Source organism: Theobroma cacao, chromosome 10 (assembly GCF_000208745.1).
Source record: "Theobroma cacao cultivar B97-61/B2 chromosome 10, Criollo_cocoa_genome_V2, whole genome shotgun sequence".
Lineage (NCBI taxonomy): Eukaryota > Viridiplantae > Streptophyta > Magnoliopsida > Malvales > Malvaceae > Theobroma > Theobroma cacao.
In genome coordinates this window covers 15561112-15577754 of record NC_030859.1, presented here as the reverse complement: position 1 = coordinate 15577754, position 16643 = coordinate 15561112, and the positions used below count along the sequence as shown (strand labels likewise).

General features: G+C 30.4%; 1 protein-coding gene across 1 annotated transcript; it reads left to right on the top strand.

Annotated features, from left to right (window-relative positions):
• Positions 6169-8075, top strand: LOC18586904 (very-long-chain enoyl-CoA reductase). Its single transcript, XM_018128693.1, has 2 exons — positions 6169-6606; positions 7519-8075. Exons 1-2 carry the CDS (start codon positions 6292-6294, stop codon positions 7984-7986), a joined length of 783 nt encoding a protein of 260 aa, XP_017984182.1. The 5' UTR covers positions 6169-6291; the 3' UTR covers positions 7987-8075.

Here is a 16643-nt window from a genome sequence, read left to right as displayed (position 1 = left end):
GACCAAAACTACATTAATTGGTTAAGGAAGTTTTTAACTGATTAACACCTTATTGAGTTATGCTTATCACCTTAACACAAAATTATTCTAATTGACTAAAGAGATCCTTAATTGATTAATGTAAATCTTATCTTTTTTCGAAGGTCTCTTTAACTAATTAGAACATTTTCTAATCAATTAAAACAAAATATAAACACAACCTTCATATTATATATCATCAAAAACATGTTCAATTCAGCTCAGTCAAACTTCATTAACATTAAGCATTCCTAATTCTCTCATAATTCTACAAAATTGGTCTTCATACAATAGTTTGTGAAACTATCCGCCAATTGATGCAAGGTATCTACAAATTCTAATTTAATATCTCCCTTAAGTACATGATCTCAAATGCAATGATGTCTAATTTCAATGTGCTTAGTTCTAGAGTGTTGAATAGGATTTTTGGAGATATTTATGGCACTCATGTTGTCACAATAAATAAGAACGTTATGCATTGGCATCCTAAAGTCATTTAGTTGTTTCATAATCCATAATATTTGTACACAACAACTATTAGTGAAATGTATTTAGCCTCAATAGTTGAAATAGCAACCCAATTTTGTTTCTTGCAAGACCAAGACACAAGCATGTTTCTAAGGAATTGGCAAGTTCCATTAATGCTCTTCTGATCAGTTTTGTTGCTAGTAAAATCAACTTCGAAATAACCAAAAAGATTAAAAGATGATCCTTTTGGATACCATAGTCTTAAGCCTTGAGTATCCAAAAGATATCTAAAAATCCTCTTCACTGCAATCAAATGTGATTCCTTAGGACATGATTGGAATCTTGTACATAGGCAAACACTAAACAAGATATTAGGTCTATTTGTAGTTAAATAAAGAAATGACCAATCATACCTCCATAAAGTTTTTGGTCCACATCTTCTCCTTTATCATCTTTGTCAAGCTTTATAGAAAGACTCACAAGAGTTCCAATTGATTTCATATTCATCCCACTAAAATTCTTCCGTATTTCTTTAGTATATTTCTCTTGGTTGATAAATATTCCATCCTCACATTGCTTGATTTATAGACCAAGGAAAAATTTTAGCCTTCCCATCATCCTCATTTCAAATTGACCCTATTTTTCTTTAGCAAAATTCTCACACAACTTTTCATTAATGGCACAAAATACTATATCATCAACGTATATTTGAACTACAATCAAATTAGTTTCATTTTTCTTTATGGATAGTGTATTATTTACACTCCCCCTAAGGTATCCTTTTTCAATTAAAAATTTTGAAAGTCTCTCATACCAAGCTCTAGGAACTTGTTTCAATCCATTTAAGGCTTTGTGCAATTTATACATACAATTAATTTTATCAAAATCTTCAAAACTAAGGGGTTGTTCAACATACATTTCTTCTTGTACAATTTAAAATTCATGTAGAAAGCATAGGCAAGTAAAAGTTTAATTGCTTCTAATCTAGCTACAAGAGTAAAGGTTAAATCATAATCAATTCCTTTTTCTTGATTATAACCTTGAGCAACTAACTTTGCTTTGTTCCTTACCACATTTCCCAACTCATCCATCTTGTTCTTAAATACCTATTTTGTACCAACAATTGGATGGTTGGTTGACCTTAGAACTAAGGTCCAAACCTTGTTCCTTTCAAATTAGCCAAGTTCCTCTTACATAGCGATCATCCAACTCTCTTCCTTTTCAACTTCCTCAAAGTTTTTTTATTCCACTTGTGATATGAACACAAGATATTCATAGGTTTCTCTTAATCTTCTTCTAGTTTTGACACCTTCTGAGAGATCACCAATAATTTGTTCTTGAGAATGATATTTTACAAATCTCCAGCTTCTAGGAAGATCGTTGTGCTGTTTTTTAGTTCTTTGCAAATCCTCAAGTGGTAGTTTTTCCTCATTTTTCTCCTTTGAGCTCTCTCTATCATCTTCTTTGTTGTCGAAGGTCATCTTTTCTATTTTCTTCTCAATATCATCTACATCATCATCATCATCATCAAACACTACCTTTCTTTGTGCAGCATTAGTCTCATAAAAAACAATATAAATTGACTCTTTTATAATCAGAGTTCTTTTATTAAACACTTTATATGCTTTAGAGTTCAATGCATAACCTAAGAAAATAGCTTCTTCACTTTTAGCATCAAACTTTCCCAAAGTGTGTTTTCTATTATTTAAAACAAAGTATTTATACCCAAAACTCCTTAAGTGTGAAATGTTTGGTTTTCTTCCTTTATAAAGCTCGTAAAGGGTTTTACAAATCATGGCTCTAATGGAAACTCTATTCAAAATATAAGCTACTATGTTCACAACTTCAACCTAAAAATATTTTGGCAAGTTGTTTTCACAAAGCATTGTTCTTGCCATTTCTTTTAAAGTCTTATTTTTTTTTTCAACAACTCCATTTTGTTGTGGACTTTTATGAGCAAAAAAATTGTGGTCAAAACCATTTTCATTGCAAAAGATTTCAAAATCATCACTTTCAAATTCACCACTATAGTCACTTCTAACACTGACAATGGTAAAACCTTTTTCATTTTGCACTTTTTTACAATGTTTAATATAAGTGGGCAATGCATCATTTTTGTGAATAAGAAGATATACCCATGCATATCTAAAGTAATCATTTACAAAAACAAAATCGTATGACTTGCTTCCTAGACTAGTAATAGTAATTGGTCCAAATAAGTCATTACTGAAGGAAACACTACCACTCTTCTTCCTATCAAACTTTGTGAATAATTTCTTATTGCTAGTCATGTGTCTTGAGCAACCATTATCCAAATACCAAGGTTACCTCTCATTTGGTAAAGCTTCAAAACATTTGTCTTTTTACTCTTGCTCAACCTACAACACAAACCTTTAGTTTTTCTTTAAAGGTACCCATACATTGATGGGTTCTTGGGGCTTTGCAACCACATGAGATCCTTTAGGCACCCAAACCAATTTAGTTTTGGGTAGGTTACTTCCAATATGATAGCAATCATAAGAAAAATTACCTCTGTTGCCACAAACATAACAATGTTGTGAGGATGCATTACTTCTCTTTCTAAAAATTGTAATTCCTTTTGGTTTATCTTCACTTTTTAATTTTAGTTGTGATTTCTCTTCAATTGAAGCTTTAAAAGCAACATTTTCATCCACTTCCTTTTGTAAGGCTATATTTTTGTTCTCTAATTCCAACTTCAAGAGTTCAAAATTTGTTTTGGAATGTTCAAGTTCAATTTGAAGCATATTCCTTTGATCAAAAACAGAATTATAATCATGTTTGATGTTTTCTAATTCATCATCCATGCTATGGCTTTTTTCCTCATAGGTTTATATTTCACTGCAAGCTTTTCAAATTCAGCATACGTGCAATTGTACTCATCTTGAAGTTCATCATAAAAGATATCATAGGAGTTAGATATTACCTCAAATTCTTCTTCTTTTGCCATCAACAAAAATTTGCTCTTTCTTTCAATTTTTCTTTTTCTTCCTTTGAGCTTGAAGAGTTACTGCCACCATTGCTCTTTTTGGTTTCTTATTTTCTTTGAAGATTTTTCCTTGAGTAATGGGCATTCAAATTTGAAATGTCTAGGTTGTTTACATTCAAAGCAGATTATTCATCTTTTTTGCTGAGATCACCTTTGTGCTTGTTTTTCCAAGAAAGACCTTGATCCTTTTTGTAACTCTTTCTTCCAATCCTTTTACCCTTTTGTCCCATGAGCTTTTTGAATCTTCTAGCCATCATGGCTAGCTCTTCATCATCAACACTTAATAGATTTTCTATTTCTTCCTCAATTATGTTGATTTTTAGAACAAGATTTTTCTTTTTCTCTTTGGCTTCTTTCTTTTCCTCCTCCTCTTCTTTTTTCATTCCAAGGGACTTGAACTTAATGGCTTGACTCTCTGTAGTTCAAATATTCTCTGTGTCAATTACATTTTTCAATATAGTGTCAACATAAAAATTCTTGGAACCTTTTTCCTCATGTTCGATCAAGGACAAGTTTATATACGGTTTTACTCAAATGATTGCTTCAAATAATTTGACAAACTAAGAGTATAAAAATTATAAAATACTTATTTACATTTCAACAACAAGCACTAAGACTAGTACTATAAATCTTGAAGTTTATTTTTTCTAAGAAAATTCTACACATGTCATGCACATGTTAGTAAAATGCAAACTTCAAAAACATAGAAATTGTTCTCTCTTTTTTTTTTTTTGTGCAGGTAAATTGTATAGGAGTTGAGGTTCCTTTTTACAATTTCACAATTTCAATTGTCAGAAAAAATTCAATCTATGAAAAAGCAAATTTTTAATATTCTAAGTTGACATTTCATATCAGGGATGTGCACCCACATTCCCCGTAATGTATCCAATTAAATTACATTACAATGTTTATTTTGTAACAAGCCAATGCAATAGCCAATGGACTGTAAAATGTGATTGCATTGAAAAACCAATTCAATATCAAATTACAACTTACTCTGCAATGTTGCCAAACTTGATTTGACATTTTTACCTTCTTCAATCAATAAAATTCTAAAACTTAATTTTCTCACTTTAAAAAAGTTTGAAAAATTAGAAATATTTCAAATTTTTAAAAAGATCTATAAATTTTTAAAAAAATAAAAGTAGTTTTTTAATTTTAAAAATTATAAGAAATTTCAAAAGACCCAAAATAATTTTTAATTATTAAAAAAATTCTAGAACAATAAGAAATAGAAATAATTCTTATTTTTAAGAAACTATAAAAGATTAGAAAATCCATAAAATAAAAAATTTATTCAGAAATTTTGAAAAAATAGAAGATATTCTTTTTTATGCTCATAATTTTTTAAAATAAAAAAATTATTTCCTCTCTATAATTTATAATAAACTCTTAAAAATAAAAAATATTTCTTTTTTACTTTCAATTTATTTTTTCAAAAAATCTATTTTGGTTTTTTTTTTTGATTTTTTCTAAAAAGAATTATTTCCATTTTTAATGTTTTAGGAATATTTCAAAATAATAATAACAACAATATATTTTAAAATTTTCAAAATTTCTAATAAATAAAAAGTTAGTTTCAAATTAATATTAACATGGATTTGCTCGATGCTTGGTTATCTATTGGAAAATTTATTAAAGAGATATCAGATAAAAATCTACAACAAGAAAAAACATAAAAGTATATGAAACTTGCATTTTAATACATAAGAATAATTTTGAAAATTAACATTACATTCCTAATAAAGCACTTATAAATAAAATGCTGTAATGTTATTTTTTTAATATTTTAATCACATTTTCTTTAATATATCAAACACTACAACGTTATTTATCGAAAATTACATTCTTTACAATCATATTTTTGATTGTATTATAAAGTGCCAAACACAACTTAAAAATTAGAGAATCAATGTTTCATCATTGATTAAATTTTCAATCGTTTTCTTCAATTACCAAATGTATGGCATCGAGAATAAGTGACTAGTTACGGGGATCGTGGCAAGATAGCAGCGGCTTTCTTGTTGACCATGCTAAAGGCCTAAAGCTAAAAATCCCCATGACCTCTCAAGAAAAGACACTCCCAAACCAATCACGTGAGCTACTTATACAGAAGTTCTTTCAATACAATTTTACTGCACCATTTGTTACTTATATAGATTAACAGTATTTTAAGAAAAGTTTTTTTATTTAATGCATTATCTTTTTAAAAAATTCAAGAAGGGAAATTATACATTAATTCACAACTTTTTATATAAATATCATCTTAAATTTTATGAATAGATACCAATTAATCTCTGCATGCAATTATAATATAGTTGTTAGCCTTATTATTAGCTATATTTATTTATCATGTCTATGAACTTCAACATTGACTCCAACCTCCATAGGTTTTTTCATTTTCTTTTTTTCTTTTGGTAAATAAGGGGATTTAAGTCTCTGCTTTGTTCCCCGATTGTTTTAATTTCAATTATTATTAATTCATAGCAATATTTGACTCGTAAGAGATGAGGATTGAGGTTGAAGGTGAGCGAAAACAACCATATGCAAGTGGACGTAGCTCATCCACTGAAATCAATGTTAGAATGATCCTCAAACGGATTACGCTCTCCCTGAAAGCTTCATTCATGGCCAACAGGAAATTTCAATCATTTTTTGTTTTTTAACGGAATACAAGAAATTTCAACCAAAAATTCCACACGTATAGTGCTATTGAAAATGACAGAAATCAATGCCTTGCAAGAGTACATATTATATGTGGATTAACACAAACAAAAACCTTAGAGAAAGAGAAAACCATGTTGCTGAAATATCTATTCCCACCTTCCCTGTTCTTCACTGCAACTTCTTTGCTAACTTTGGCCTCCATGGCGAACGGTGGGTTATCAGAAGTAAGAGGGAAACATGTGCAATATTCCAAGTTCTTTGGTGTGGGTTCACAGGCTTCGAAAGCATCCCAGATTACGCTGTCAACCAGAGCTGCCATGGTTATACTTTATACACCAGGCTTCCTCAACGGGGTCGCTTCATTCCTGCTTTTCCCGGATGAGGGTTTCAGATTTCTGTTGCTGAAATCTGCGATAACCATCCATTTCGGCAAGAGAGTTTTTGAGGTATATATCTTTCTCTTCCAAAGACATTATTAAGGAGTTTTTATCTAAAGATAAGGAGATACATACACTTACTATTGAACAAAAAACTGAAATAACTCATATTCTTTTAAAATAACAAAAGTTGTGACCCTTGAGGTAGCCAGGTAAATTTTTTATTTAAAAATTAAAAAGCGATCAAAAGGACTCACTAGTCAAATTTTTTTTTTTGAAAGGAAAAGGACTTACTAGATATTGGATATTTTGGTATTTTCATCTTGATTTTTTAGATTTGAGAAAATCGCTTTTCTTAGTAAAGAGAGAAAAAAGGAGAAATGAGGAGAGAGAAGAGAAAGAGTTGGCAAGAGTTACTAATGCGAGTGCAAGAAAATTTTCTTGAGAGAACATTAACATGTGTTAAAATCCATGATGATTTTAAAATTAAGAATAATATATAATTTTCTGGGGAACTTGAGTAAAAGTAAAAATTAAAACTCAAAAAACTTCTAATCTAAGCAACATCAAGAGTTAATATTTGTTTATTTAGATATAAAGAAGGAAATATTATACAAACGATGAAATTTAGAAGTTTTACCCAAACCTCATCGATCTCAAAGTTATATATTTGACCTAATTTCTTAATGTTATCTTTTTTAAAAAAATCTTTCCTACTAAGATAATTTCTTTGCAATTCCACCTTATTTCTTCCTCGCCGTAATAAACTTGTCATAGATTCATCTAAAACATTTTCACAATAATTTTATAGTCTTTTTACATCTAAGCATTTGGTTTAATAGTTGATGTATAACCTTCATGTTTAACGAGTAAAGTTTAAATCTCTTTTCTCACAATTAAAAAAAAAAAAGAAACTTTATAATCCTATTGCTTCTGGTCCAAATGAGTTAAAAGTCTTATTTTTGTTACTTTGTTTCGCAGGCCCTTTTTATTCATAAATACAGTGGTAACATGGGTCTTGACACACTGATATTCATACTTGTGAGTTATTTGATATCCAGGCCCTTTTGTTACTCGCAACACCTCACACAGGGAGTCCCAGAGCCACCAGTTGATTTGAAATACCCTGGAATTGTTTTGTTTCTAGTAGGAGTAAGTGGAAACTTCTACCATCATTACCTCCTCTCCAAGCTGAGAGGAAAAGGTGCCAAAGAATACAAGATTCCCAAGGGTGGTTTATTTGCATTAGTGGCATGCCCTCACTATCTATTTGAGGTTTTAGGGTTTTGGGGAATCACTTTCATTTCCCAAACATTATATACATTTTCATTCACTCTAGGCTCTACCTTGTACTTGATGGGTAGGAGTTATGCCACTAGGAGATGGTACCTTTCCAAATTTGAAGATTTCCCAGAGGGAGTCAGGGCTATGATTCCATACATATTCTAGATATATATTTATGTGTGTGTCGGTGGGATGCCAAACCTTATTTAGCTCAACCCCATACAAATAAAGCTAAACTTTTTGTCCACATGGCTGCTAAAGTGTTTTTGTATTTATTTTTCTTTTAGCTTCCCTCTTCTTTTTTTTTTTTGGGGGGGGTAGGGTGTGGCGGGCCTTTCTTTCTTTCTTTTATTCTTTTCTTTTTTCCAATTCTTCTCATCCCTTGGCTAATTTCTGGCAAAGTGGTAAAATGTTCATTTTAAAATTTAATGGTTACCAGTTTTTCTTAAGGACCCAGGCTATAACTTTGTTCGAACTAAGACACAATTTTTTTTATTTATCCATTTAAATATTAATTTAGACGAATTGAGGAGGGTGTTTATGAAAAAAATATGATTAATTATTGCATTGATAAGTTGCCCGTCTATCCTAAGAAAGTTGTCATTGACCCTTTTATGGTTTTTTTCTTTAAATTTTGACTTAAATTTTAAATATATATATATATATATATATATATATATATACAATAAATAATAAAATAAACAAAAATATAAANATTTATATATATAAATCTAAAAATTGAAGGTGACAAAGAATAAATGAAATCCAAAAACCCGTTCCAAAAAATAAAAATTCAAACTTGAATTGACATTGACCTTTTTATGGTTTTTTCTTTACATTTTGACTTAAATTTTGAATTTATATATATAAATCTAAAAATTGAAGGTGACAAAGAATAAACGGAATCCAAAAACCCGTTCCAAAAAATGAAAATCCAAACTTGAATGGACAAAAAATTAGAGACTCAAATTCAAAGAAACTCAAATTCGAAATATGACCTCAATTGCTCTTTTCTTATTACTTTATGATATAATAGTTGCACTTCTTAGAGTTGGCTTCTAAGTAAGAATGTAAAATTTGTTTGGGTGCAAGTTGAGATAATTGGATTCAATTTTTTCTAGAAAAAGAAGAAAAAGAGAATTACCAAGCACTTGTTGTGGCATAACATCTTCAATAAGCCACTTCATTGACCACGTCGTCAGTCAAGTTATGGAACATGGTTATCATCGTTAGTAGCTTTACTCAATTCAACAATCCATAAAAGCAAAAGGATATGTAAACTATTCAAATCCTTTATAACCGATGCTTAAAAACACTAACGTCCAAATATCACCCTAAAACCCTAATAACTAATATAAAATAATCTAAAGAAAGTGTATATAATATATATATATATATATTTGAAACAACAATTAAACACCTAAAATATTACAATGGTATGAGAAAAAAAAATTTGAATTCTAAATTGTGAATTGTATGAAGGAGAATGAGGTGTGTATATATACAGAACTTTCAATAATCTTATAGAGAATCAAGTTAATACAATTACAATTGTATTGTAATCTAACCATATTATAATTTAATAAAATCACACAGATTTAGCCTATAACGTATACAATTGCCACAAATATGTTAACATCTCGCACCTTAAACTCATTTTGGTATGGTAAGATACCAAGTTGCGTTTGGAAACTAAGTCTTGAAATTGACCAAGAGGATGTGTTTTGATAAAAATATTAATAGTTTAATTTGAAGAGAACGCAAAAGTCAAATGAAGAGACACTTGAGGAACATGATGATGCACAAAATGACAATCTATCTTAATATGCTTGGTACACTCAGGAAACATATCATTCTGAGCAATTTGTACAGCACTTTAATTATTGTAGTGAGAGACAATGGCGAAAAAGTGTTTGATGCCCATATCCTCCAGTAATTGACAAAGCCAAAGTAACTCTGGAGTAGCATCCATAAGAGCATGATATTATGAATCAGTACTAGAGCGGGCAATGATTCTTTGTATCTTGCTTGACCGTGAAATGAGAAAATCGTCCAAAAAGAAACAAAAACCAGTGATTGAACAATGATTTGTAGGTTCACTTACTATTTACCATCATAACACCCAAATAGAATGAGAAAATAGTGAGAAGAGAAATGAAGTCCATGAAAGAGTGTGCTTTTAACATAGCGTAGAGTATAAAGAATAATTAAAAACGAGATGAACGAGGTGCAGGCATAAATTTACTAACTAAATGAACAACATAAGCAATATCAAGCCTACTTATTGTGAGATAAACCCAGCTTCAAATAAGTTGGTGATATAAAGTAGGATAGGGGAAAAGAGTGCCATCCATCGCAGGAAGTTTAATGTTAGGCTCCAAGGAGTAAAGATAGTGTTGTTGTCGGTGATACCAACCTAAGAAAGTAAATAGAATACATACTTAGCTTTAGAGACATAGTAGTCGTTAGAGTTGGAAGAGACTGACTTTGATGGCTAAGAAAGCCAAGAAATAACTAAGAGAGACAAGATCCTTCATTTCAAATTATTGACTAAGACGTATTTCTATAATATAGTTCTGATCATCAATAATGATCATATCGTCCATATAAAGAAAAAGAAGAAGAACGATGTCATGAGTTCTATGTTGAATAAATAATTTGTTAGCCTTATTAGCTTTAAAAATATTAAAGTTTTGAAATAATAAAAATAATCAAAATTTTTTGTTTGAGTGGTCCTTGAATGCTTTTGGTGTGCCTTAGTGTTTTCATATGAAAAATAATCAAAATTACTTGAATGATCTTTGAACTTGTTGTTGAAAGTTGTTTGTGAAAAGAAAAATCTTTTGAACACTTTAAATCTCAAGTTCTTGCTATAACGAATCAACTTCTTGAAAACGAATCATCATTCTTGAAGAGACAAAAGTTATTGTTTGAGTGGTCCTTGAATGCTTTTGAGGTGCTTAGTGTTTTCATGTGAAAAATAATCAAAATTACTTGAATGATCTTTGAACTTGTTGTTTAAAATTGTTTGTGAAAAGAAAAATCTTTTGAGCACTTTAAATCTCAAGTTCTAGCTATAAGAATCAACTTCTTAAAAAGGAAACATCGACTTGAAGATACAAAAGTCATTGGAAGAGCAAGAATCAGATTCTCAAGCATCAAGTGATCGATTCTTGAAGCTACAAAAAAGAAAAATCAGAAATTTGGAGAAGAAAAAAAAGATTGGAGAATGGACAAGGATGGAGCAGGCAAAAGCAATTTTGACTTTGGCACCCTAGGTGATCGAAGAATCAACTTTTGAATAAGCAAAGATCAATTCTCAGAAAATCTGTGATGAGAAGAATTGATGACTCAAGAATGAAAAGATTGATTCTCAAAAAATGGTAGCTTTTTGCAATTAGGAAATGATTATGATGATGGGTTTAAAATAAAATTTTTATTTTAATCAACTTTTTGATGTATCCTAGAGGATAACATATTAAAACGCAGCAACTTTTACCAACGGAATAAAATTCTATTTCTTCTAATTAATGATAAAACAATAGAGTATGATTTTGTTCACATAAAATTAATAAAATATGACTTGATATGTACAAACATATTAACAACAGGATAATTAAATTTGGATTGTGGAATTGATGTCATTATTAAAAAAAAATATTGTTTCCAATCTTACCAGAAAAAAAAGAAATTAAATACAAATCTTTTCATAGAAAAAAATGTTAAAATGTCCAATTATCCAACTATGTGTAAAATATAAATAATTATAAAATTATTATATGTATTATTGATACTATTTGTGAGTAATTAGAAAATTAAATTTTCTTGACGTTATCTACATTCATGGTTAACGAAATGTTATAGTTAAAATTTTAATTTTTTTAGACAAATTACTCCCTTTTTTAAGATTTTATAGTAATTTATCTCAAGTTCATTAATATTCAAAATAAACATTCCATCCCAAAATCTTAAATACAGATTCTATAAAAATAATTAAACTACACATGAGATAAAAAAATTTAATTTATTTATAACAATAATACATTTTCAATAACACAATACCACCACTCTTATTATTGATATTTACTTTTTGGTTACAACTAATTATTCGTATTTAAATAAAATTCATTGTTGTTGATAGCTAAAATTTAACCATGATTAAGTGGTCATTGAAAATTACATGGTGGAGTGGAGAAGAAGATGAACAAATGAAAAGACTATAAAATGTTGTGAGACTCGTGACTTTTGAAAGGACATTCTACCAACACAACAAAGGCAAGGGCACCCGAGTATTTGGTTCATTGATCGGCGTATAATCTCTCTGCGCAAAGAGTAAGGTATCGAATTTGTCATAGCCCAATTCTCGAGCCATGACCGGTTTATGGGCCTAATGGGTATAGCCCACTAAGCCCAAGCAAGCCTTTTTGTATGATCCTATTCATCATTCTATCCATCACTTTAAATGTCATATTTCGTGATTCTCAAGTATAATTATTTCAACAATTTAACATGACAGTCAACTATTTACATTTATATTATGTAAAATAATCTCATCTATCACCAACTCATAGTGGCAACATTAATCAAAATAAACATATACTGTTTACGACATGTATCTTAGTGATTTATATTACATGTACATATACACAGGCAAAAAGACTCATTGACTTCCAGCAGAGTGACCTTGGGTGAAGGTACAGCTACTGAATGCCATGATACCCACCAAAAGGTGAGTGTCAGTGGACGCTTCAGTCTAGGTCCCAACTACCTCTGAATCTGAAAAACATGAAGTTGAAAAGAGTAAGTATAAATCCAGTGAGTGAACATAGGAAGGGAACAAGCATCAGTACAGGAAGTTTTAGAAAACATGATGCACTTATATTGAAGATAATGCAATTTAGCTCAATTTCTTGTTAAAACCCCTTAACTTAACTCTTGATTATTCAATGCCTTAGTATTGAAATATCCATGATCAATAATGAAGTTAAAAAGTGAAAGCCACAGTAGAGTTCGAGCAGGGCAAGCATAGCAGAGCGAATCTCGCTACAGCGGAAAGGCATTCTCGCCGCAGCGAACTTTGAGGCAAAATTTTGAACCAACAACCCAAGAGTTTCTCGCTGCAGCGAGAATGCATTTTTGTTGCAGTGAAAATCCGAACAAGCATTTTACCCAACCACTCGAGAGTTTCTCACTACAGCAAGAATGCATTTTCGCTGCAACGAAATTCTAGGCTAGTCAAGCCCCCAGTACCTGAGAGTTTCTCGCTACAGTGAGAATGAATTTTACTGCAGTGAGAAACAAGGCAATGAAATTAAAAGAATTTTGGTCACCACAAAAACCCATTTTTGCTATAGTGAAAATCAATTGGAAAGCATTTGTCAAATATTAACATTCAATATTCAATGTAAACACATAATACTTTCCCTAACCTTTCTATGTATGTGTATACATGTATACAACTCCCATCTCACTAGCTCATGTGCACTTCCACACCGCATATAGCTAGAATCATCCTGTGTACTTCCACACCGCACAAGCAATATCATCATGTACACTCCCACATCGCAAATGGCATATATCATCAATGTGTGCACTCACACACACACCACTATCACACACATGGCATATATCATCAGTGTGTGCACTCACATAGCACACCATTATCATGCACATGGCATATATTATCAGTGTGTGCACTCACACAGCACACCACTATCACCATCATGTGCACTTCCACACCGCACACGCACAGTTACAATTATCACCCAATAGTGCCATTCAATGCTTAACATACACGTCAACATAATGTAGAACCATATGAGTTCATCACATTCATATTTCACAACATAAAAACATTTCATCAAGGGCTTGTTCCCATGAATATTTAGAAAAAAGTTCAATAAAAATATTTCAAGTGATTCAACCAAATACATATGCATTTATCTTGCTCTCAACAATAAAACAACCCATAACTCTAATTATTGGCCATCATCAACAACTTAAAATCAAACCTAACTCACTACACACCTTGATGGTTTTATAGTTGAATTCCTTTCCAAGAGTTTGTCAAGCTATTATGGAAAGTCTCTTTTTCTCTCTAAAACGTCCAGCTAGTGAGAGAAAGTATTGAAGAAAAACTTTGGAGGGTTCTTGAGGTGTAGAAGTGAAAGAGCACAAGGAATCCTACAAAAAAATGTACCAAAGCATGAGAATTGAAGTTACTTTGAGAAACTTATGAAAGTTTCAAAGGATGACTTCCATGGAAGATGGAAACGTGAAATGGAGAAGAGAAATGGGAAGAAGAAGACGAAGCTGCTGAAAGTGAGGAGAAAGTGCTGGAAAAATTTGATATTTATCCTATAGTTGACTAAAGTTTCACTTATTTACAAAAATGTCATTACATAGTTGATTCTGCCTTCTTCTTCCCTTTTGGCTCAAACTTTTTTTACTCTTTTGATACTAAGAAAAGGTCCACCAGAGATTAGAGATACTCAGGTTCAGGAAAACTTAAAAATTTAGACTTGAGACCTAAAATGACCATTTATCCCTATCGTGAAAATTAACATTATTTCTATTTTCTTCGTTTATTTCATTATTATATGTATCATTCATTTATTTCTTAGGTCTACTTAGACTTTAATAAAATTAGAAAAACTCACTTCTAAGGGCTCACCAAGAAAATGACAAAACTACCCCTAACCCAAGTTATCGTGTCTACCTCTGTTACACGTCTATGAAGATCGAGGTTTCACAAAATCCTCCCTCCCTAATTATAAAAAAAAAACACAACAAAGGCAAGAAAATTGCGAAAGAAAAGAAAAGAAAAGAGCAGAAAAGCTTAAGACAGAAACATACTTATTCTCAAATGAAAATGACACCACATTTTGTCAGACTATTCTTTATCTTTTTAGCTCATAAATTTTATACTATTTGACTTGTGACTTTGGCTATAGGACAAACCGCCGACACTCCTAATTAATAATCAAATTTAAACAAACTTCATCCTATGTTTAATTAATATCTTAAACAACATAATACTTAAAAAGATTTTAAATTATTCAAAAAAATTTAAATGAGTCTTTTATATTTATATTTGAAATCAAATAAATTTATATAATTAATGGTTGATAAATTATTATTAATCAAAATATTATTGATTATTTTATGCTTTATTACATTGATGTAACATACTGACATGATATAATGAATATTAACATGATATGTTGATATGATATTAGGATATAGTCATTTGATATTTTTATACTGTATATCAACATTACGTGGATATAAAATAATAAAAAATATTTTGATTAATGATAATTAATTAATTATTGATTATAAATATTTATTTGATTAAAAATAAAATGTGATGCAATATAAAAATAAAATTATGAGTAGGTTTCGCACCTAACTCTTATCATCTTAATATGTTAAGAATGTTACAAAAGGCCATTTTAAGGAAAAGTGGTTTTTGCTTTTAATTGCTTTAAGAGAGGGAGAGAGAAGACCATTCTTCAGCAGACTTGGAAAATGAAAAGAGACAAAGAAACTACTTGGAAACTCTCACTCGATACCTAATGAATGAAGTAACTAGTTCATAATTTGGGAAAACAAGCACTTAAAATTTATTGGATTTAATTATAGCATGAAATTAAGATGCATTTATCAAATATGTCAAACCCTACTTTATAAAATAATTACGACGTCATTTACATGCTTAATAGAATGTTTGCATATTTAGGAAGTTCAATAAATCGTTAAAAGACGATATTGCCCCTAATGGTACCATTAAGTCGATTAAGCCTTGAACTAGTTCAAATAGGAATTTTAAGGTGAAATTAAGAGTTTCACAGTCCATGAATGATTTAAAATGGTGATTTGGAGTTCGATGATCAATTTGGAGTCAAACCGAAATTTTCACTATCCAAGGGTAAAATGGTCATTTGCCACTTGAGGACAAAATGAAAATTTTAGAAAAGATTTTTTTTTGGCCCCATTTGACTTATTGGAGTATGATTTGAGGTTTAAAGTGAAAAATTTTAATTTTTGGTATAATTTGAAGTATAGGGGCGAAATGGTAATTTTGTCACATCGGGGGCAAATCGGTAAATTTTCACCCTCGACACTTGTCAAGACCAAGGATTTTATTCATCATGGAAATGGATAAACATGAGAAATGTGTGGTGGAGAATTAAAGAATTAAAAGTCAAATATTTAAAATTTGAACCAATAGGGAAATGCCATGTGTCATGCTTTTATTATTTTATTGTTTCTTTATAGAAAGGCATAAAAATCAGCCCATTTCTCCCATAGTGGTCAGCCAAACCAGAAGAGAAGAGAAACCAAGGAAGAACAAACCCTAGGTGGGAAAAATCAAAGAAAAAGTGTTGGAATTCAAGGATTTGATCAAGTAAAGGTAAAATTTCTTTGATTTTGCTAGTGATTTACCTTACCCATGCATTTTTCCTTAATTTTCATGGTTGAAAAGCATGCTTTCATGGTGAATTCATGGCTGGTCAAAATGGGTAAGGAGAGAGAAAGATGTTGGATTGATTTTATTTTAAGATATGTTAGCGTTTTTAGTTAGTTTAGCATATTTAAAAGCAAAACAACAAGAAAGGAATCCATTTTTCCCATGAATCTTCATGGCCGAATCTTTCTTGATGTGTGTGGGTGATGGATTGTTATTATTTCAAGAGAAATGGCTTAGAAAATGATGAATAATGGTGAGAAAATTAAGTAAGAAAAATCACAGTGTTAGTGCACTGTAATGGCCGAATTTTTTCATGAAGAAATGGGAAGATTTTTGTAAAACCTGACCC